The 20942-nt window shown below is 51.4% G+C and overlaps 6 protein-coding genes across 7 annotated transcripts; 1 reads left to right on the forward strand and 5 right to left on the reverse strand.

The window, feature by feature from the left end:
• Positions 1-1396: 1396 nt before the first annotated feature.
• On the reverse strand, positions 1397-2536 carry LMH87_007549 (uncharacterized protein; the record flags this gene model as incomplete). Its single annotated transcript, XM_056199447.1, has 4 exons — positions 1397-1496; positions 1544-1628; positions 1930-2120; positions 2184-2536. The coding sequence occupies 4 exons, from the start codon at positions 2534-2536 to the stop codon at positions 1397-1399; spliced, it is 729 nt and encodes a 242-aa protein (XP_056057895.1).
• A 4612-nt stretch (positions 2537-7148) lies between these two features.
• On the reverse strand, positions 7149-8228 carry LMH87_007550 (uncharacterized protein; the record flags this gene model as incomplete). The annotated part of the gene is made up of 1 exon (XM_056199448.1): positions 7149-8228. One exon carries the CDS (start codon positions 8226-8228, stop codon positions 7149-7151), a length of 1080 nt encoding a protein of 359 aa, XP_056057896.1.
• Positions 8229-8367: 139 nt separating this feature from the next.
• On the reverse strand, positions 8368-10192 carry LMH87_007551 (uncharacterized protein; the record flags this gene model as incomplete). Of its 2 annotated transcripts, XM_056199450.1 has the most annotated exons (6): positions 8368-8452; positions 8508-8557; positions 8721-8796; positions 8863-8868; positions 9659-9749; positions 9826-9937. In XM_056199450.1, 6 exons carry the CDS (start codon positions 9935-9937, stop codon positions 8368-8370), a joined length of 420 nt encoding a protein of 139 aa, XP_056057897.1. The 2 variants fall into 2 exon arrangements, with proteins under 2 accessions (XP_056057897.1, XP_056057898.1); XM_056199449.1 differs by having other exon boundaries at positions 8863-9110; positions 9164-10192.
• A 7868-nt stretch (positions 10193-18060) lies between these two features.
• Positions 18061-18317, reverse strand: LMH87_007552 (uncharacterized protein; the record flags this gene model as incomplete). The annotated part of the gene is made up of 2 exons (XM_056199451.1): positions 18061-18242; positions 18290-18317. The coding sequence occupies 2 exons, from the start codon at positions 18315-18317 to the stop codon at positions 18061-18063; spliced, it is 210 nt and encodes a 69-aa protein (XP_056057899.1).
• Positions 18318-19123: 806 nt separating this feature from the next.
• LMH87_007553 (uncharacterized protein) lies at positions 19124-19707 on the forward strand (the record flags this gene model as incomplete). Its single annotated transcript, XM_056199452.1, has 4 exons — positions 19124-19149; positions 19206-19270; positions 19359-19426; positions 19480-19707. 4 exons carry the CDS (start codon positions 19124-19126, stop codon positions 19705-19707), a joined length of 387 nt encoding a protein of 128 aa, XP_056057900.1.
• A 29-nt stretch (positions 19708-19736) lies between these two features.
• On the reverse strand, positions 19737-20696 carry LMH87_007554 (uncharacterized protein; the record flags this gene model as incomplete). Its single annotated transcript, XM_056199453.1, has 2 exons — positions 19737-20424; positions 20473-20696. The coding sequence occupies 2 exons, from the start codon at positions 20694-20696 to the stop codon at positions 19737-19739; spliced, it is 912 nt and encodes a 303-aa protein (XP_056057901.1).
• Positions 20697-20942: the final 246 nt, after the last annotated feature.

Raw genomic sequence — 20942 nt, forward strand, 5'->3', positions numbered from 1 at the left:
TCCTTCTATTCATCGCCTACCTCAAAACACTCGCCTGGCAGAGTTGAGACTTCATGTTTCACAGCATTCAAATGCGTTCAAAGCTGAAACGATAATAAAAGCCTTGAGATGTCGGATAACTCTGCCTCTGTTGAAAAAGCAAGCAGACTTGACGTAATGCTGGATGTCATAAGCTCATGGATATCAGAGGGTTGGAAGGCTGGCCAGCCTCCCTGACTTCGTCAGGTGGCTGGGACGCCTTCTTCAAACTAAGATAAATGACGTGAACCCGTCTAGCAGATTAGGAGGACAAGCTTCTCAACAATAACAGAATCAATGACAGCTAACTGCCTCGCATAACGTGACATGAGAGAACTTGGCATGGATATTTCTTTAATGTATGCCAAGCAAGTTTTCATGTTTCTTCTCGGCCGCGTCGAAGGTATTGAGGTGCAAAAACTCTTCCGTGAAGCGGAGAATCAACTGATCGGTACTCGCTCACAGGACATTGAAATCTTCGATGCTGCTGCATACGCAGCGCATATTGCCCGTGGTAGTGAACGATTCGTTGCCTTTTTGAAGCAATGGTCTGAAGTTCAATGTCATGGCTATAGCTGCAGGATGGGAGCAGGATGCTTGCACGGAGCAAGGTGCATAGTTCACTATCTTACCCTTCAGGCAGAAGAATTCTGTCCTAGTCATGAAACTTGGTTGCACGTTCGCCAAGGCAACTATTCGCGGGATGCGCTCTTGAATGGAGCCGAAGAAGAGGTGGTCACATTTGAGATGCGGTTGGCCGCCGTCGGGAAAAAGGGTTATCATATTGGTTTCGCTGATTAGAGCAAGATTACATAGCCGCGAATTACAATTTAGTCGTGTTATATCGTCTACGGAAATACATGGTCGAATAATAGTAGAACAGACGAGGTCGCCCAATGTCACGCAGATGCGACTCAGAAGCAAAACATTGTCAAGTATAAGGAGCTCCGCCACAAGACTGTCTTCGTCTTTCGATGGAAACGCATCAGGCCTGAGGAACCAAAGCATTCGTGTTACTAAGTTTGCCGCCAATATAGCTGCACCAGTCTGTTTCTTGCGACACGAAATGACCGCTGGCCTTCTTCTACATCTGGTCTTACCGATGAGGAACAGACAGTCAAAGTGAGCATACCGTAAATTATTCTACTCGATTCTCTCCGGTGGAAACGCTCTCGTGGCGGCTCTATCATTTTTGCTAGTGCAGCATCCTCGTATTCTATCGCGGAGCCGTACAATACTGTACGCAAATTCCTTGAAGTAAGTATGCGATTTTGTCGCAATCCCGCCCGCGCGTAGCATTCAACCCGCTCTGGAACGCACAACATTCTTCGAAGCTTCACGCGTCAGGATTCTAGGTATCGCATTTCAGACTCGAGTCCTAGCTGAACGCCCTCGTCGAAAACTTCAAATCAGCTCTTAAACTGGAAGGTGGGGACCTCAGGAATGATTCTTCTACGTCCATGATGCGGGCGGGATGCCTGGAGAGCTGTGAGCATCGTTGGGCGTGCTTTCGCGGAAAGCTTACGGGTATGCGTAGTGGGAAAGCTTTATTCTTCGATGGGGCGCTTGTGCGGCTCGCGTGCTTCTGCCTGCACTGCTGACGGAGAAAGCTGCAATTGAGTTTAAAACAGATGGTCAATCCCGTGAATTAGTCTGCTAAATCTGGAACTCAAAATAGACTCTGCAAATAGGCTAGAATCACTAAGCTATTCGCCGTGCAGACTTTGCAGATCAGTGCTGACATATTTCCATACACTCAAGCGGCTGCCACCAACGTGCGAGCGACTATTAATCCCTCACGTGCGAGCGCCTAGAAGAAGGAGAACCACAATTTAATGTAGGCCCCTGGATCGGCCCCAACTGCGTGAAATTCCCTGAACTTTTTGTTCAAAGTATGCAAGTCTCGGGTACGCTCGATCAGGGAGCGACGAAGCTGGTCAATTACGAGGCCATCGGGGGTTCCAATGGACGTCAATCCCGTGGCCAAAACCCCCTCGGCATGGCTTAGTAAAGTCCTGGCGTCTTGCTCTACCTGCTGGAAATCCTCCATTGACTTCACGGCAATTCCCAAGAGATGCACCAAAAATCTTTGCTTAATCGAGCTAGACACGATGGTTAGCCAGTGGTTACCACCTCAGAGTTGACGTGCGCAAGTGGTGGCGTACCCAATGCCCTCTAGCAGCAGCACGTAGCCTGCCAGGGCTTTGGCATATTCTGGCGGGAGCTCGCTCAGATCGGCGCCATCCTGAACGTACGTAAAGACTTGAGTAAAAACACCGGTCTCTGGCCATTCGCGTCGGCTTAATTCCACCAAGTCTCGGTCCGCGCGCACCTCAACTTGGATTGACTCGTCTTTGCAATGGGCCAAGATAATGTCGGCCTGCGCTATGAGATCGGTCGCATGGTGGACGAAGGCCTTGTCGTAGCTCTTGTACTTATCGAGGTCGGGCAGCTCGCTGGAAACTCGGCAAGCGGCGCGGAATGCGCGGTCAATGTCGCTTTCGCTTTCGTTTCCCATGTCGTTAGATGTAAAGGGTTGGAGCACAGGAAAAGAAGCGGAGGTAAATGCACCGGATTTTTAACGACAAGCCAAGTCGGCTGTGTGTGAGGGTTTTTTTTTTTTTTTTTTTTTGTAGTCAGAACTCGGCTGAGACGCACATGCATGTCGACCGACCAACCAACCAATCAATTTCGGCTCTCGCTCCTCGAAGGTATGAGAGCATGTAAATCAACTCTGTGACTAAAGCATCAGACAGGACAGTGATTCTTCTTCCAACGGAGCCGATCTTTATATTCCGCACCGTTGAAAGTTTATATGCGGTATTTATCAGTGATGCCGATGCGGCCGTAGCAGATTGCTTGCTGGCTAAAACAGTCCTCTTCGGCACGAGAATCGGCCAGTAGAGGCAAATAGCTCAGGGGTAATAAGCACTTCATCATCAGTCTCGAATTATTGTTGTAGTTCTTGGCCATCTCAGGAAGCCGCTCTTGTGGGAGAAAAGGGCCTTGCGACAGGGGCGTTTGTCCTCGCATTGCGTCTGTCATCTTCTAGGTTCCGCCCAGGGTTACAGCGATCCGGACCAAATGGCGCGCTGACGGGCGGTTCATTTTTGCGCGGTCGGAGTCGGCTAAAATCTCCCATTTCTGCGGACAACACGGCCTAAGAGGCCATGCATGGTTCAGCGTTGCTGCTCTTCTCTCTAATAAGACTCCGCGAGTTCAGAACAGCGTAATCTCGGCATTGTCTTTTGTTGCAATGGTTTACGCCAATAATCGTCATCATACTTGCGCTGTTGGTAGTAGCTAATGTTAGGGCCTGTGTAGCAAATAACGAGCCAAATCTGATGATTTTAGTGCTTCCTCGTTGCTCCTCCCAGACTCGCCTCGAGCGGGGGAGTCCGCTGGTCGACCCTCTGCCCCAGCCACCATACTGGTACAGATGACTGCATCTCAGTTGCATCGCTCGCACGACTTCGAAATCAAGCGCCTGCTTCTTCCGGCCTTGGATTTCCCCAACCCGAGTTTGGCTGCCTGTAAGCTCATACAGAGAGAGCTGCCGGATTGATGGCAACAGCTAGGGAACAAAAAAAAAACCCGAACAAATAGACAGATGGACAAGTTATTCGCGCGATCCTGTCATCTTGCCGGGAACGACATGCGGGCCATGACGCAGTCAGTGGCAGAAAGGAAGCTGGCGTTGAAGCCACAACTCGGCTTTGGCCACGGAAGGCCGAATCTAGGATTCCTATTGTGGATCAAGTGAAATGTGCTGCTCTTACACTTTTGTCAATCTTCCATTTCTGGCCAACATGTTTGCTCCCGCGTCTGGATCTGGACCATTGCTACGGGCTGTCTTTCCTCGTCATCCACACCAAGGCATGACCGTCATGACTGTAGCGAAAGGGAGGCCCAGCGATGATTTTTCTTACCGGCCTGGCAGGCAGCGCATACTGTAAGAAAGTGCGTGAATGTTAAACCCTTGACCTGATTGGGCTATGTACGGTCGTAGCAGGCAGACTATCTACATATGTGGGAGAATCAGAACGCGCGTAATAAATTTTTTGGCTTTATTAGACCTGGACTCTACACAGTACAATACAATCATCTTGGCATCAGCCGAATTAGGACTGCCCAGGCCAGCGGTGTAAATGAGCTAGTGCTCGCATCCCCGCCAAACGCTGCACAGTTTAATGCCAGACGAGCGAGCCGCGCCTTCGTGCATGTTTGTACATGTCGCTGCTTCGCGTCGAATTACGAGACAGGGTGCTGGGTACCTCCAGAAACTACATCGATCGCAGCGCCGGAGCTCCCGGCGAGCGCGTCGTGCTAGCGTACCTGGAGCGTGGCGCGTTCTTGCATGGGTCTCTTCATCAGCGTGACTGGGCCTCGTTTGGTTTGAGACAAGCGCAGCGTTGAGAGTCGCAGGGACCAAATGGCCGCCGTTGTGTGTATGAATTACCCTCTACTTTCACGTTTCTCCCACGTCCGCTTATCAGCGATGGAGTCCCTCACTTTCAATGAACCGGCGCTTTGTTTCGCGCCCGAAGTGACTTTGTCGGCGGCACGTTCATCCGTCGGTCTGTTGCTGAAAGAGTGGTATGCTTTGAGTGTTGCAATACGCCGCCAACTTTCTGGTTGATTTGCCTCCTTCCACGCGCTCCGGTTGACGAATACGCTGCGTGTACGCTGTTGCTAGACTCAGTGAGTGCCCTGCTGCTTCTTCGTCACGCTGATTGGTAGCGGAGTCAACAGCAATGCTGGCAGATAGCCTTTGATGTCCGCCTAGGTCCTCACAGAGCACTAGTGAGCAGATCTCGCTGCGCGTTACAAAGGACACTATTTTAAAGGTACCCGGTATCTCGCCCATGACTGTACAAAAGATGATTACGTAGCAAGTCTTTATGGAATTATGTATACACAGCTCGCTTCGAATGCTTCGTAGTCTGCACCAGGCAGACACATGAGTTGACTCACTATTGGAGGCTTACCCTCTATCCTTGGCACGGAATGCCGTGTCCGAACGTTCCACACTTCGTAATGTTCATGCGCCAGGGCGCTTCCTTGGCACGCCCCGCTCCTGGCCGTCGCCTCCCAAACGCCGAGACTGGCGACGAGAGGTAGTTTCTCTTCGATTCGCTTCACGAGCCCGGCGGCCAGGGAGTTCGCCTAGCGCGGACTCGGCCGCGATACTCCTAGTAGCACTTCGCTGCGCATGACGTGTGGAGCGGCGCCGAGACTGGGGTGTTCCTGCGCCTGTGGCATGGTCCATATCCACAACGTCATTCTGCTGTGCTGCACGAGTCGGTGGAGGAGATTTTCGGCGCCGTTCTTCGATTTGGCTGTCTTCGGCTATAGCGTCTCTCCGGGCTGCCCGCTCAGCCTCGTGCGACTCATTAGGTGGCGCGAAGCTCCAGAGCATGTCGGCGATATTGCAAGGCGGATGTTTTTCGCTTGAGCAAATCATCGGAGACTCGAATGGTCCCCCGGACATACCGGCATCTTCGGTGAGAGTTGAAAATGTGATTCTTCAAGTGTACTTCTTCTCTATCTAGAGAGATCAGATAGACCTCTTTATAGGTACAAGCAAGCTGCCTGCAGCTTGCTTTTGTTGCGTTGCGACACTACTGATACATTGTGATGTTTGATCCCTTGATAATTGCTTTTGGTAGCTTCAGCCTCTGTATCAGAGCTGCTGACGTCACCTGCCGTTCGGAAACAACTGTGAGGAGCTAGTCGACCAACTCGCAAAGCAAGGCGCTACGCTCCCCACAGACGAAAACCTACCATCTGTCTCCGAAAAGCTACAATCAGGACTACACAGAGGACTCGGCTGAATGCAGGGTCCCACGCGTGGACACGTGATTGCAGTACAAGGTAGGTCGGTGACCAGACCAGCTGTGACACTTTGTGGTGTAAAAGGCTGACCCGTTTGTGGGGGTGACCTGAAAGTGGGTGGCCGACGTTAGTTGAAGAATGTGGCCTACTTTGGACTCGATCTTCTACTCGAGATCGCCAGACTCCCTGTGATCCACGGGAGTGGCCGTGGGGCAAGGTCGGCCCCTGTCGGGCATCCGGGGCCTAAAGTCTGGACATTTCCATAGAGCCTTGTTCGATGATAGGAAGTGTCATTATGTTCCGGCTGATGCAGCATGCCGATGACAAATCGGGATGTGGCAGGAACAGCGCAGTTCGTGCAAATTACATCGCAACACCAAGCCCCAGACTTGAGCAGATGCTCTCCCGCTCTCCCCGGGCCTCACAAAACCCTGTTGTCACGTCTGCGTGGTCGACTCAGCCTGGTTTCTATATTGCATCAACGCCATTAAAGCCGCTTACCATCGGCAGCCGCAAATGGATAGAGACGGTGCGGCATCCCCCTCCCAGTGCGTAGGCTACACTGGGGAGCCTCTCAAGGAAACAGTACCTATAGTTCCACATCAAAACCGCCGAATCCCACTTGCCGCTCTAAACAGCGCAACGTAGGTACTAACTATAGGCGACGAATCATTCCTGGCAAGTATTCAGTGTGGGGTGCCCCCAGTCAGCCGCCAATGTAAAAGAGGGATTCGGCGGTTTTGATGTGTAATTACAGCATGTAACAGAGCATCGAAATCGACTGCGTCAGTCTGTTTGTCCGACAGCTTTAGAATCAGAAGAGCGATTGCTGGCCTAGTGCTCTTATTATGCACAATATTAGCAAGCTACTATGAGGGTTAAGCGGACTACTACGGGGATTTAGGGCACTACCGCGAGGGCTCAGTGGACTGCCTGCGAGGGCTTAGTGGACTACTGTGAGCAATTAGCGCACCTAAAAGTGTTTTGTGTCACGGGTTAGACCCTGAAGGAGACTTGGGCTGAAGCCCTCGTTGCATCGTCACGATGAGGTGGACCGCGACCGCGCGGTCACGATACCCATGTCCAACGGTTACCTACTCAACCACGCCATGGTCAGTGCGTCGACGATATTTCAGGAGAGATCCAGGGGATCTCTCCTCTTAATTATTTAATTCTTCCTCTTTGTAATAAGATCGTTAGTTAGATTAAATAAATCTTTCTAAACCCTCACATTTTGTTTTTATTTATGTTTTTTTCGTAGATAATTAATTAACATCTTCTCCTCAATTTGGCTGCTATACTGATACTCGTACGAAAACTCCCGCTAGCACGGCATATAGGCGACACAAAATGTCAAGCACGAACATGATTGCGCTTCTCATAGAGCGCGCCAAGAAGAACAAAACCGTTGATAGGGCGGCCATAGATGACGGCTGCCGAATTTGCGTTGCTTCCTTGACATGTATGGTTGAAACCATGGCCGTGATTTGTTGGGCATAGGAGCATAATAATGCGGCTCGTCGCGCCTCAGCTCGAACGACAGCCTCGTCCTCTTGCTGCTTCAGCCGTGCAATCTGTATAGCCGCAATTTTGTGGGCTGTCGCGATGCTTTCCTTGACATCTGTCTCATCGCCGTCCAGCTCGAAAATGCACTTGCTGACCTCCTCTCGCAAGCTCCTCATGGACGCCAGACGGCTCTCGTTCTCGAGCATGATCAGCAGACTCTCGCCATATCTCAGCATCGCCAGCAGTTCCGTTGCCTTCAAGTACTCTCGATGGACGGCAGCATGCCTGATGCTTTCCATGGCTCCTAGAAGTTTGCCCGCGGTGACGCCCTTAGGCAGCCCTGCGACTCCGGGCAGATGCTCCTGATGCTTGCCCAGCGCCTTGGCAATCAGATTGAGCTCTACAGCCTCAACACAAGTCCAGCCATTTTGTTCTAGGATAGCTGGTGTCTTAGCTCGGGCAAACTCAAAGCAAGCAGCTTCTAGCTCAAATTGGACTTTTGCGAGCAAGTGATGCTGAGCGGAAAGCGGCACTCTGGTTTCGGCGGATAGTTGTATCTCTTCGTCCGCCGGTGCAGGATCCTGAGGTGCGGCATCAGGGCTACCTTCAGCAACTTCGGTGGCGGCCTGAAAATACTCTTGTGCAATTGTTTTCGATGAGAAAACATCCCTCTGATAGAGTAAAACAGCTGTTTTCTTGACATTAACCAGACCATATGCTTGGATGACATCGGCGAGCCGAGGCTCCGCAGCATGATCTTGTATGCGGGCTCTAAGCTTCGTTTTGCTGGCATTGTCAGATATCTCACCGAGTACAACGCAAAGTGCGTCATAGACGGCCTTCTGAGCCTCTTGCTGCGATTGGGACATGGTTGAAGGTTAATGCTGCTCTACTCTCAGTAACTGTTTCCAAAACGCAAATGCAGTAAGACAAGTATTTATAAGGAAAAGCATTGTCCGGTTTCATCATCATCGAAAGCGGTTTCTATGGCGTTTGCCGCAAACAGAACTAACTGCCCGTGGCATTCATGGAGAACCACCGTAGGAAGCGCCAAATTTTGGTAACGCTGACATCTGATACCGAACGCAGTTGACTACTCCACATTAAATAGGCTAGGGTGTTTGCCTTTGATACCAAGCAGCACTCACTACCAGTACTCCAGGCCCCGTTCCCACCTTCCATTACACCTACAGTGGGTCTGTAGTGCTGTTAGTGCACGCATACATCCACTGAGCGGCCCCTAACAAGCCATATTACCACTGGGCTTCACAGCCAGCACCATGTCCCCGACGACTGTCAGGCAGCGACAGGTTCAATTCAGGACTCCTGAACGACCTGTCGCTGCCCTGGCAAGCACTCACCAGCTGGCGCGAAGGCTTATACTGGAGAGCAGGTCCCCAGTACGCGCAGTTGATCCAGATGAAGCGCTCAGTAGCCCTACCGCGCACCGACATAAGCAACAAGCAAGAAACAGAGCAGGGACGGAAGACCCTTTCACCGCACCAATTCCTATCCGATCGAGTCCCCCAGTACTTCAGCCCAGCTGCGACCGTCTCAGGGCGGCAACGGACAAAATTGCGGATGCAACTCAACGCCGTTGTGGTCTTTCCGACTGTCGTTCGACTCCGGTACTCGTGATGTAGGAGGCCAGGCCCTGATCTTCTAGGTACTGCCTCGTCGTTTCTGGCCGCTGCCGTAACAGTTTTTTGACCGGCTCCAGTGGGACGTTCGGCGCGCAATGAGAACGTTTTCTACACGAGAGGTTCCCACATAGCGCACATCCATCGCAAGAGGATCTACCTACCATCTGAACCTTCAAGAGCAGCCCAGCCCCGGACACCTTGTGTCCCAAAATCTGTAGGGGCCGATCCGGGACTTTGCAGGAGCGACGAGCCTTTGGATCGCTCTGCCAATATGTCAGAACGGCAGCATTGTATTTCTTCTGCATCTGATCCTCGGCCTCCCAAGTTTCGGTGCCATTCGTCCATTGGCATGATAGCTCTACTGCTTTTTGAGAACCCTTCTCGCCGTTTAGACGATGGCCAACGATTGCAGAAAGCCAACGCTCTTCTTCATCCGTAACCTGGCGGCAATCGGCGTGATTCAAACAGTAAATCTCATACTCATGAGTATAGATTTCCCTTGCAGTTCTCTCATCAACCCATGCCAGCTCGACTGCAGGATATCCAACCTTTTGTACGAGACACAGGGCTGGACCTCTCCGAGAAGTCTTGCGGTCCATGATCAAAAGTATATCAGGGACACCATCTTCATCCATCGCGAGCGGTCGCTTCCATACCTCCCTTCCTGTTTCTCCTTTTTTAGTCTCTGGGGGTCTCCAGTCCTCTGGCCCGCATCCCCAAAAGGTGCCGACGGCAGAGGGAACAAATCTATGAATATCAGACTCGGCGACCCAATACCATTGGCCGTCCTGCCCAAGACACTCAAGCTCGAAATACGGCGTACTACTCGTGTCAAATGAGGACTTTCGATAATCTCTGATGCACTGCATGCCGGAAAGCAGCTCGGCGAAGGATTGTCCCGGGCAGTAGTTGCTGCATGTACCATCCGCCGACATTACGTCATTCGGTTCCGTTGCATCGGTCGGTAACGCTGTCGCAGTCGGTGTTGCCAATCTGTTCCATGATGCTTTCGTGGTCGGCTCTGCTGTTCCGTTCGACGCTACTTTCGTAGTCGGTGACGCTGCTCCGCTCGGGGATGCTGTCGCAGTCGGCGATGCTGTCGCAGTTGGCGACACTGTGCCGATCAGCGACACTGCTTTGACCTGCGGCGCTTGCTCCTCGAAGGAATTCAAGATTGTTCCTAGCCACATGATTTTCGTGCCCAGCTGCTCGGTATCAATCTACTTCTTTGGTTGTGACTGTCAAACTCTGGTCGTGCTGAAGGAATAGTGCCGGCGCCAGGCGGCTCTGTCATGCCTCATTGGCCTGCCTAAACACTCCGTCCACCGCCAACCCCACCTGGAGTTGCGGGCCCGTCTGCGCCTTGTGGTACGGCGGCAGGTCCCCGACAGGTACTGAGTCAACCAAAATGGGTGTCGCGGGAGTCACTTTACATAACAAATTTAATGGGTAGCTCCTAAAAATAGTTTGTACTTGCCAAGCACATTTTTTGCTTGCTTCTAACAGGGCTTTCAGTAACGGTAGCGGATAATTGCCGCTTTAACTGTTGAAATGTTCTCACCCACATCTTGACGCACATTACTGAGGCTCCGCAGAGCACATTTTGGTTATTCGCTATCCACAGCAACTTCTCCATCAGGACGAGCATGTTCTCTATGTCAATGAACATGCCATCATGCATCCAAGAACCCCCCAACGTGAGCACTGCGTGCGGTGTTGGCTCCGTCATGATCAACGTGTCTCCTGCCTCCAACAGTATCACCTTGACTTTCGGTGCCCAGGTCTCCCCCTGCTCCTCGAACTCGGAGGAACTGGCGTCTGCTACTGGGAATATGCATAGCTTGCTACCGGACAAAGTGTGCACCCATGTCCCAGCGGGGCAGTCCGTGTGAAAACCAGTGAAAGCCCCTTTCTTGCCAAATAGGGAAAATGACACACTCCGCAGTAGGTCAGCTGTTCCTCTCGCGCCATCAGTTGCGTCGATTGTCTACTAGTATAAGCGATCATGGACAAGTGGTATTGTGTTGAACCGTCCCGTACTTAGCAGATGTGGCTTCGAAGTTTCACTACCGAGGACTACTCCTTTCAGCCTGAGCAGCGTGAAGGGCAAGTTCTCGCAGATCTTTCGTTTCCCGCGCATCGCGTCAATGACTGTGCGCACCGCCATCGATGTGGCTTGGGTCTTCGACCGGCTCGGGTCCTGCACATCCAAAAATAGCTTGTACCTGCTAAGTACCTTTTTGTCTGCCCTTAATAGGGCTTAACGACTAGTTGTCGCTTGATGCTCTGTGAGATATCTTTACTGTCAAAGGCGGAACGAATGTCCCTCTTTTGTTAATTAATAATAATAGCACGAGTCATTTTTAGCGGGTGATGCGGTGGGACACTGGCTCCACCAGAGGTACCGCTGTTGTACCCTCTGGTCCCCGGAGGTACAGTACTGCTAGACATTCTGAGTAGACAAATCAAGCATTCATCGGGCTGCATCAACCACCGTCCTCCCCCTCGATTCCCATCACGGCCATGGCGCTGATGATGGCACTGCTGTACTCGTCGTCTTTAATGTCGTGGTCTAACAAATACATCACGGCTGCCAACCCCTGCTAGCTCTGCTCGCGTGACTGGCCGTACTCGCCTCGCCGGGCGTCAGCTGCCTATATATCGCATCCTGTCTCGCTTAGGCCTCGCATCGGACCTGGCTGATGGCCGCCTAGCTGCGTGCCTGGGCGCTGCTCTTCCACGCATTCCATACGTCACCCTGCTCCTCTGTTATTACGTACGGCGGCCGCTTCTCGTCCTCCACTTACTCGGCGCGGTATATAATACGAATTATATGCGTCCACGTCTCTTTATACTGTGTCCATAAATCGCTTTCTATCTGCGCGTTAAACGGCCGGCTGGCTCTTTTACTAGCTTCCCTCCGGTTAATATCGAACATAGTCGCTAACCCGACGTGGCGGTGATAGCATACACGCTTAGCTGCTTCCAGCACTCTTTCAATACTATCACATAATTGCTGCAAAACGGGCTCGTCCTCGGTAGCTAGGTTGCCCATCTTGAACAATATCTTAGGATACAACCCTTCTAAATGCTGTGCCCATCTAACACAGCCTAACCACACATTTACTTCACTTTTCTAGTCGTCTTCTTTAACCTTTTCGTTAGCTGCTATTACTTAAAACTTCGCGCCCATATCATGCATCATGTGTTCAAACGCGTGCACTTTATCCTGGGCATCGGTATTGCTGTTGCTGGCGACACTGTCCTGCCCTTCCCTCTCCGTTGCTTTCTGTACCTCAAACCAATGACTGGCTGGACCGTCTACGAACAACCGCTGGCAATGCACGCCTTCTTGTCATGGTAACTCGTCTCTGTGTAACGTTCCTTTGTCCGGATGCCGACCTCCTCATCTTTTATTCGCCCATCCATTCTCGGACTTGCAATATTCTTGGATGCTGTGTATGTTCCGTATCGCGTATGGACACTGCTTTCCTCCCCTGGCAACTTTCGCAACTTTCGTCCTGTCTTGGTAGCCCACTGATGACAGGTTAGGCCCAGCCTGGGAGGCTATAGCCTTTTCGAAAGGTCTATCGACCGAGGCTATGCTATACCGCCCTCCTCGAGGGCAGGGTTGAGGCCGCTTAACCCGTTCACTGTCCGCTCGCGTTCTCTCAGCTGTGTGCTGCTATTGCCTTCGCCTCACGCCCACGCACGCATTGCTATGCGGAATGTGTCCGGATATCACCCCCCTGACGGCAATAGTCAGCGCCTCTTCCATCCACGACTTAATAACGACCATCCCCGCACCGTACCGGCCGGCGCTAGGACGGTACATAGTCAAGCGGTACCGGCAGACCCACGATCGAGCTCGTGCCGCGCGCACCTTATCGTCGCTCCAGCGGCACCTACGCCGTGGCACTTTCCCGATGTCAATTCGAGACGCACTTAAAGTGCCCATTTTGTCCATTCACGATAACTTTACTAGAACGCCTGAGTGCGCTGCTGCTGTGTTTGCTCTCCACGCCGGAGTGCATGCTGCGCGACAGCCGGCCCTACGCGCGGTTATAGGTCAGGTGGCGGCGGAGCTTGCCTTCCTTTCTTCGCAAACTGATCTCCATACTGCGGAGTGGGAGCATGACTGGGCACGTTTCGTCACTGACACCGCGGCCGGCATGGTGCAGGCATACGGTTGCTCTTTAAATCGAGATGCAGACGGTGGCTGCCACCTCGTTGGCATGTCAGCAGAAGCGGAGGCTGGCTTTTCCGCCATCCTTGGTGCCTCTGCTCTGTATGCAACGCGGCTATTGCAACTTGCGCAAGCCAACGCCGGCCACTTTGCGCGCTAAAAGGGTGCTCAGAGGCAACAGACAAACAGGTCAATCTAGCATAGAAAAGGGTCCCTTCCTCTTACTTGAACCGCTAATTGAGCCTGGTTTTATAAAAGCTATAGTTCCTTTGTATATTTGCTTTAACTTGTTAGTATCTGCAGATAGACCTGTTACTCAAATTGTTGATGTCGGACAAATTAGGCGGATTATTGGCAGCAGTAGGACGAGTCTTCTCTTTCCAATTTTGTTTACAGCGTCAATACATGATAGATCTGGTATAAATGTTTTGTGCCCACGTCGCCACCACTATCGCTTCGATTGGATCCAACCCACTCTAGTCACTCTCGCCTCCTGCTGGATTTAGTTGAAACGGCGGTGATGGTGTGTGGCCCTAATTTCCCTTTGAAGAATCATTCCTACCCTTCCCTTGACAATGCTTCAACCTCAAACCAATGGCTGGCTGGGCCGCCTGCAAATAGCCGCTGGCAATGTACGTTGGCCGTCCACGGCAGCGGTCTCCTCTCTGACGGTTGTGCCGTCTTATGCCTGCCCCGCTTCGCATCGTTCACCCAACCGTGTTGCTCTCGGCAGTGTTGCTGCATACCTCTGACTGTTCGCGCCACGTAGGAGCATGCGCAGCACCATAGCCTATCGGTTATAGGCGCGCGGATATATGGGATAGGCGGCTGCCTGTCGGGCAATTGATAATCGGCTAAGTCCGCCTGTGTGTTGTGTACCCCGGCGATGGCTTGCATGGCTTGTATGGTGGCTCTCCGCGAAGCTAGCGTAATGTAAGCATGGTGGCTGGTTAAATGGGCTATAGCCTCGTTCTTGACGTATACCCACTGGCATTCTCCGCAAAATAAAAACGTAAATTGGCTGTCGTGGAAAAAGGGGTCTATGGCTGAACCTGCCTTGCGTGGCGCTATGGTGTCTTCGTTCCCTCTCTCGTAACCCTTCGCGCCTATTGACACGGGACTGGGCGGGAAAGTAAGGTTTGATGCAGCCCTGCCTGGCGTTAGTGATAGGTTACCTGTGGACAGTTGTGTTCCGCCTTTACAAGCCTGAGCCCTGTATGTCGATTGGTTCGCGGTGTAGACAGCTTGCCGGCTAACCGGCAATGTCGGAAGCTCCATACTCTCCGCAGGACGCTTCTGGGAGACGGCCAGTCGCATGGTGGTATCCGGACGTATGGGGTCCGCTACACGGAGGAACGCGTGCCATTGCCGTGAAACATTATGATATAGACGAAGAAGCCTAGGCTGAAGCTTGTCGGGGAACGCGCCACCTAGCCCGTATGTTGAGTGCCTTTGCGTTGGTCGATGGCCGCTCTGCCACGTAAACGCAATGCTGTCATTCCATCTAGAAGCCGTCTCGTCAAAGCGGTTAAAAAGAGTGGCACCGGCAACGTGTTTCTCTGCAATGGCTATAGACAGCTGCCGGTATAGCTGGGCGCCTATACCCTGTGGTACTGCAGGTAAACCCTGAGCGAGCTGTTTGAGGTGCTTAGAGAATGTGCATGTCTTCTATGTATGCTCTGTAGCCGCTGGTGAAAAGAGAAGCACTTCCTCTTTGTCTACATGGGGATAAGCACAGCGTAGCATAGACAGCGTTGGTTGGATATAGACAAGGTACTGGTATAGAAGCTCGCCTAGCCGAGTAGGCAGGAATCTCGCGACTTGAAACTCGTTATTAGTACTAAGCCGACTTTTCATATAACGAGTGATATAGCAGGCTGACCCTCGGTGGAAAACCACACCTCGAAGCTAAGAAGATGTGTTAACACGAAGAAGCGTCAAGAGTTCAGAAATACGGCTGCCCTGGCCACCATATCTATAGACGGCTATCATTTAATCTTTTAAAAGCGTATCATACTTCTCAATATAGCTTATGACTGCGCGTAGGTCCTATCACTTTATGCCGTCCCTAATACGGTCTTTTCATAATAACCTATCTATTAGCGCGATACAAGCTCTTTTCACAAGCTGTATATACGCGCTCGACAACCTGTTGGCGGGGTCTGTCACGAAGGAGTAGCCGGCAGATCTTTCTGAGATTCGGTCTCGGAGTTCCCGGACCCGCGGTTGAGGAGGTTGCCAGCTGTATAGCAAGTGCTCACTCTGCTTGGCAACCCGTTCGGTCGCTGCAGCCAGGAGGTTACGAAACCCGTCTATGGTCAAATAGTGGTTCCCATCCCAGGAGATCTCCTCCCCGTCCTCGCTCCACTTAAAGAGAAACGCAGGGCCATCCGTACGGCTCAGACTTATGCTGTACGCCAAGAGGCTGAAAAACTCACCAAGAGGCGTGAGGGTGCTGTCACATATCTTCTCACGTCGCATACGGCAGAGGAGGTCGAGCTGGCCACGTCTCGGCCGCGCCGGCAGGCCAATATACTCATAGGCCACACAAGGCAGGGTACCTTCCAGAATGATGAGGCGTGCGCAATAGATAAAGCCTGAGAGGTGCGTTGTATAGGTGGCCGGGCGTGCAAATTTAGCCCCGTTGTCGCCAGAAAGGCCACACACAGCGCTAAAGTAGACAAGTAGCGTGGAGCTTGCTTAGCCATCGTCGAACTCTTCTATGGCTATGAAAAGACAGAATCGCAGCATAACATCTAGCTGTCAATCTTACGCAGGCTTCGTAGTAGCCTCCTCCTCCTAGCCACTCTCCGCGTTAGGATCGCTTACTGGGCTTACGCGGCCTGACTCTATGTAGGACGAGGGCGGTGTGATCGCCTCCTCTTTATCGTCGCTGTCATCTGTACCGTCGTCTTGGAAGTCAGAGTCTTCCCCACTGCTGCCATCACTATTAGAGTTGTGCTTAGACTTGGAGCTAGAACTGCTGAGTAATCTATATTTTATGTCATCGTGCTCTCCCACCCCGGCGCCTGGAGAGAAAATTATTGTATCGTTGACATATAGGTCGGAGACAGTCCCCGGATCTATTCGGGTCCTATGGAAGCCGCGTGTGTGGCGGACGTCACTGGTGAACTCGACAGTCTCTGACCACACCGGATCTTCCCATAGCTTCTATAAAGCCTGGCCCTGCTTAAAGGTAATGCTCCGCTTTGTTACCGCCTTGGCGGAGGCACGAGGCATGCGCTATAGTCGCAGCTATATGTAGAGATAACGCTTTAGAAGACGACTATACTAGCGCTCAGAGCGCTTATGCACGACGAGCTGAAACGGCGCCCTGTATAGTTGGTCGATAAACCTACCACACAGCTATCGTCGTATAGCCGTGTCGGTATGAGCCACTGTATCTGCGCATCGATTAAATATTCTGTCAAGCGCGCGTATGATAGTTTGGAGTCTGGCTTCATCTTATGCCGGACTTTCCAGTTGGACACAGCCGTACGCACCAAGATAGTACGATCCGTCTGCCGCCGGCGTTTGATACAGTGTAATGAGAAGGCGCCGGTCCGCCTGCGCGAAGAGCGTATCCCACTGCGTTCGGCGCATCTAGTTGCTCACGAGGAGAAGGGAAGGCTGTTCCCGCACCGTTCGAGGAGTAGATTGTATAAACGACGGTAGAGGCGAGGATAGCGATGTGCTAGTGAGGCGATGCAGCTCAGCGTCGCAGATCGCCTCGGCCTGCCTGTCTAACTCGGCGTCCCCAACAGCCAGGACCGCCAGGTCGGCTGTGCCAGCAGTCGGGTCGGCAGACACACGCCAAGCGGCAAGGATGTCACCAGGGAACTATACCGCCAAAAATGGCAACACCACCAGCGAGCCCATTCCACTGGAGCTCATCAGCGGCTGGCATGCGATGGGTGCCAAATTGGGCTGCCGTACGTGCCTCAAGTCATGGCGGCGCTGTCATGGCTTTTTCATCACGAGATAGCAACTGATTTGGCGCCTTCTAGCAGTGGAGCACGTCTGCCGCGTATCAAGTGCTCTCTCTGGAGTTCAACTACTAGGTACATAGGGCATACGCGACAATTCTGCTTGCCTTGAGCTGGTCACAATTTAGGCGGCATTTGTGGCAGGTCAGAGATGGAGGCTCACTGGCGACCTCCCCCAACGAGCCCTGTCCCTTGCAGTTGCCAAACTTGGTGTGAACGAGATGCTCCAGCTGCTCAGGCGTCGCCGACATGATATCTTTTATTTCTCTAGTTCTATAATATCCAATACGGTCAGCCTTGATGGGCTCCTGAGCCGCCTCTCCAAGGTTTGTTATCTGTGGACGCCAAAGCACGTTGGACGGCCAGTGATAGTTAGCAATGGCTTGTCCGTGACAAGCGAGAGTTTCGACTAAAAAGCTCTTCCTCGGTCGAGAGGGATCGCCACACTCGCAATATGCACCCTACTCTGTCAACATCGAAAGCACTATCTCTGCCATGATGGACAATTTTATTGATTAAATGCGAATGAGTGATCCTGACTGAGCTATAAAAGCTTCCTTCTTTAGTTGGAGGGTCTTTATAATGTGTTCTTAGTTGTACTTGGATCCTGCGGATGTAGAGCTTCCGTGTATCACAGTATGCATAATAACGATTGTTTTTACACTTGGTGTATTTAGGTTTTAGCTCATTAGAAGGGTCTTGGCCTTTTTGTCTATAAATCTTGTTGTCTAGTACTCACATGTAAGCAAAGTTCTCGTGTTTGTGGGGAAATTGAGGCTACTTAGTGACGGTCACTTGCAGATTCACACTCAAAGGTTCAAAAAGCTGGTCGCTACCGAGACTCAGTTTAATAGAGGAATGCTACATAAGTATTAGCTAGTAGCTTTCATTTACTTTTCTCTTGGGTGGTTTCGCTAGTCTTGTCGCCCGAGTTGGTGGCCGTACTGTGCTCCTTGCTCTCTGGATCGTCGAGCAGCGGTTTTTTGAACGTTCCGTTGAATTCCCAGGCATTTAGACCAACCCTCTTGTGGCCCTGTTTTTCCAGTCTGTCAGCCTCGCTGTCCGGTTCTGGTGCGGTGGTTAGCAGAGAGCGATGAGTTTATAGAAACACCTACTTTTGGTTGGCGTCTCCTGGTTCGGCATTTGTGCGTGCAGAGAAAGTCTAGTATACTTCCATCTGGAACAGGCACAGAGGATATGGGCCTTTGCTACTAACTTTATACGGCGCACGATCTTTGCGAAGTACGGAACTTACGTTTCGTATGCAGCAGCCGAAACCCTCTGTATTTACTTTGGGCTCGATCTAACATTAGTGCGAAGCTTAGCTGCCACAGGGGAAGCCCACGACAACTATGAGGCAAAAGGTGACGGATGGGAGTAACCGTATGATCGACTTCTTCAGAGCTATACGAAGCAGACAGTATAATAGGTCGGGCGCGTGCTATCTTCGAGCATCCCGAAAGGAAAGGAACTAGTGAATAAAAATTATATTTAGTTAAAAATTCTGTCCACACGCAATTAAGAATTTTGCTAGGTATAGAGATATTTTGTGCTTGTGTCTCGCAGCGCAGATAAATTCAGGCTCAGCGGAAAGCCCCCAAGTAGCCCGCCTCTAATAGGGACAACATTCGCACAGTAACCTACCTATGGGGCGTCCTCATCGACTAGGCACTGCCGCATAAGCCCAGGCTTGAGCTCAGCCACATTTAGAGACCCCCAACACTCATTCTACCAATGACGCGCACTCTCTGCGAAATGTAGGGTTTCCTTAAGACCAAGTCGAATTGCAATTTTTAGATAATTAACTTCATTCCTTTGCGTTCACAGCGCGGATTATAACGTAGTAGCTTTAAAGAGAGAAAGGAGAAAACAAGTGCCGTGCTGGGTCGGCCGATGGGACGGTATAGCTTCGCACGTGATATTTAGCATGAGGTAGTCTTTTGATGGGCATGCCCCGCTATTGCCCCGCGTGGCAGTAAGAAAATATGCTGTTCAATCGGGCAGCGCTGTTTGAGGCTCTCACGCTGCAAGCGGCGACGGAAGCAAATGTGGGAGTCAAAAGCAAAACATATACCGCGATGAGCGATGCAATCAAGGTAGTCAATCTGCCTTCGGATCAACAAGAGCTCTTGCTCGGGTTCCTGCAACATGCTAAAGAGGATCCCGAGGGATGGGTACCAGCAGGCAATTATGATGGAATGGACCAATACGCGAAGGATATTTACCATCGTATTAGTCGGATCCTAACATTGGTGAGTTGAGCTCGTCAACTTTCGCAGCAGATGTATATTAACGAATATTGCAGAGTGAGCGATGCACTCTTCTACGAATTTGCGGGCAGCCTCCCAATCCGAAATACTTCTTTGATGCTGGTGGCCTGATACCGATCGCAGGCAAGGGCTACTCCGCATCAGATGGACATCAGAATGTCGAGCTTGTACTTGGTGCAAAGGGTCACATATCAAAGGAGATAGCTGTCCAAGTGCAGGATGGTTGCACATTCTACCTATTGTGGATAGTCAAGAAAGAATAGACCCTATTTAGACATTGTCTGTGTGCAACTCATCGCTCTGAACTGTACCAGATGAACTCGTTGGCATTCAGGTGGTAGTTGGGGGTTTCGGTAGACACGGGATCATGTTGACACGAGGTATTCAAATTGAACAGACCGGGTTGCATCCGGTAATTGTTCATTTCCCCAACAATATTTGCGCTTTGGGCTTCCATGGGGTTCATGGTGTCCGTGAAGGAACCAGGCTGCATCTGGTGATTGTTTGTTTCCCCAGCGACATCGGTAGCTCCGTGAAACCACAACAAGTGGTTGACGTTCATGCGGTAATTCGAAACTGGCTGAGATTCAGTCCCAAGGGATTGGCGATTGTCGAACTGTCTCTCATTAATGCTGACACCGCGAGGCATAGTTCCCTGGCCCCATTGGGTGGAGTCTGTGCTGTCTTCCGGTGGCTGTGTCATTTGGGCTGCCCTAAGCAGACTCATTATGTTGGACGCAGCGTGCTGTTCCATTCCCTCATCTGTCGATGCCTCCCAGTTTGGTTGAGAAGGTGGCGTGGAGACTTGCTCATGCTGACGTTGTGGAGCCCAAAGTAGATTATGTTGATAATCGAGCAATAGGTTTGCCAATTGGTCGACTATCGGTGAAGCTAATAGCCAGTCAAGTGCGTTTGTAGAATGAATTGCCTTGATGCTTGCATCGAAGTCTTCTTTCCGGAGACATCTCCCTTCTTCGCAACTGTGATAGTCAGTCAACTGCTTTATTTGAGACGCAAAAAGGACTTGCATAGAATCCGGTATGACATCTAGGAAAAAGAGTCCTAGTGTCCGCCTGGAGTTTTCAATGTCGAGGGTTTCCTCAATAGTTGCGTTGGAATCATGCGATTTTTTTGCTTGCGAGGTGTTGTTATTGGTTCGCGCGAGGGCGTCACAAAACATTAATCGACGCTTGCCAGCTCTAATAATGGATCTGCAAGAAGTGATAGTGTTTTGCGCGTTATCGCAGCCCATAAACTGCAGATATTTCTGAATAGAGTTCGTTCTCTGATATACTTCCCCCCTTGGGAACACGCGTTGGAAAGACATATAGAAGACGATGCTTGTGAATCTTGCCACAACCCTTTGAAGTTGTAACTGCGAGTACTGCTGTATGGCAGCCTTGACGAATCGTTGACGATAAACCTCTGTTGTGAATGGGGTTTCCGGCGCAGCAGAGTGAGATAAGACCGGCCACCAGAATAGACGAGGATCTTGGAG

Source organism: Akanthomyces muscarius (assembly GCF_028009165.1).
Source record: "Akanthomyces muscarius strain Ve6 chromosome Unknown contig_11, whole genome shotgun sequence".
NCBI lineage: Eukaryota > Fungi > Ascomycota > Sordariomycetes > Hypocreales > Cordycipitaceae > Akanthomyces > Akanthomyces muscarius.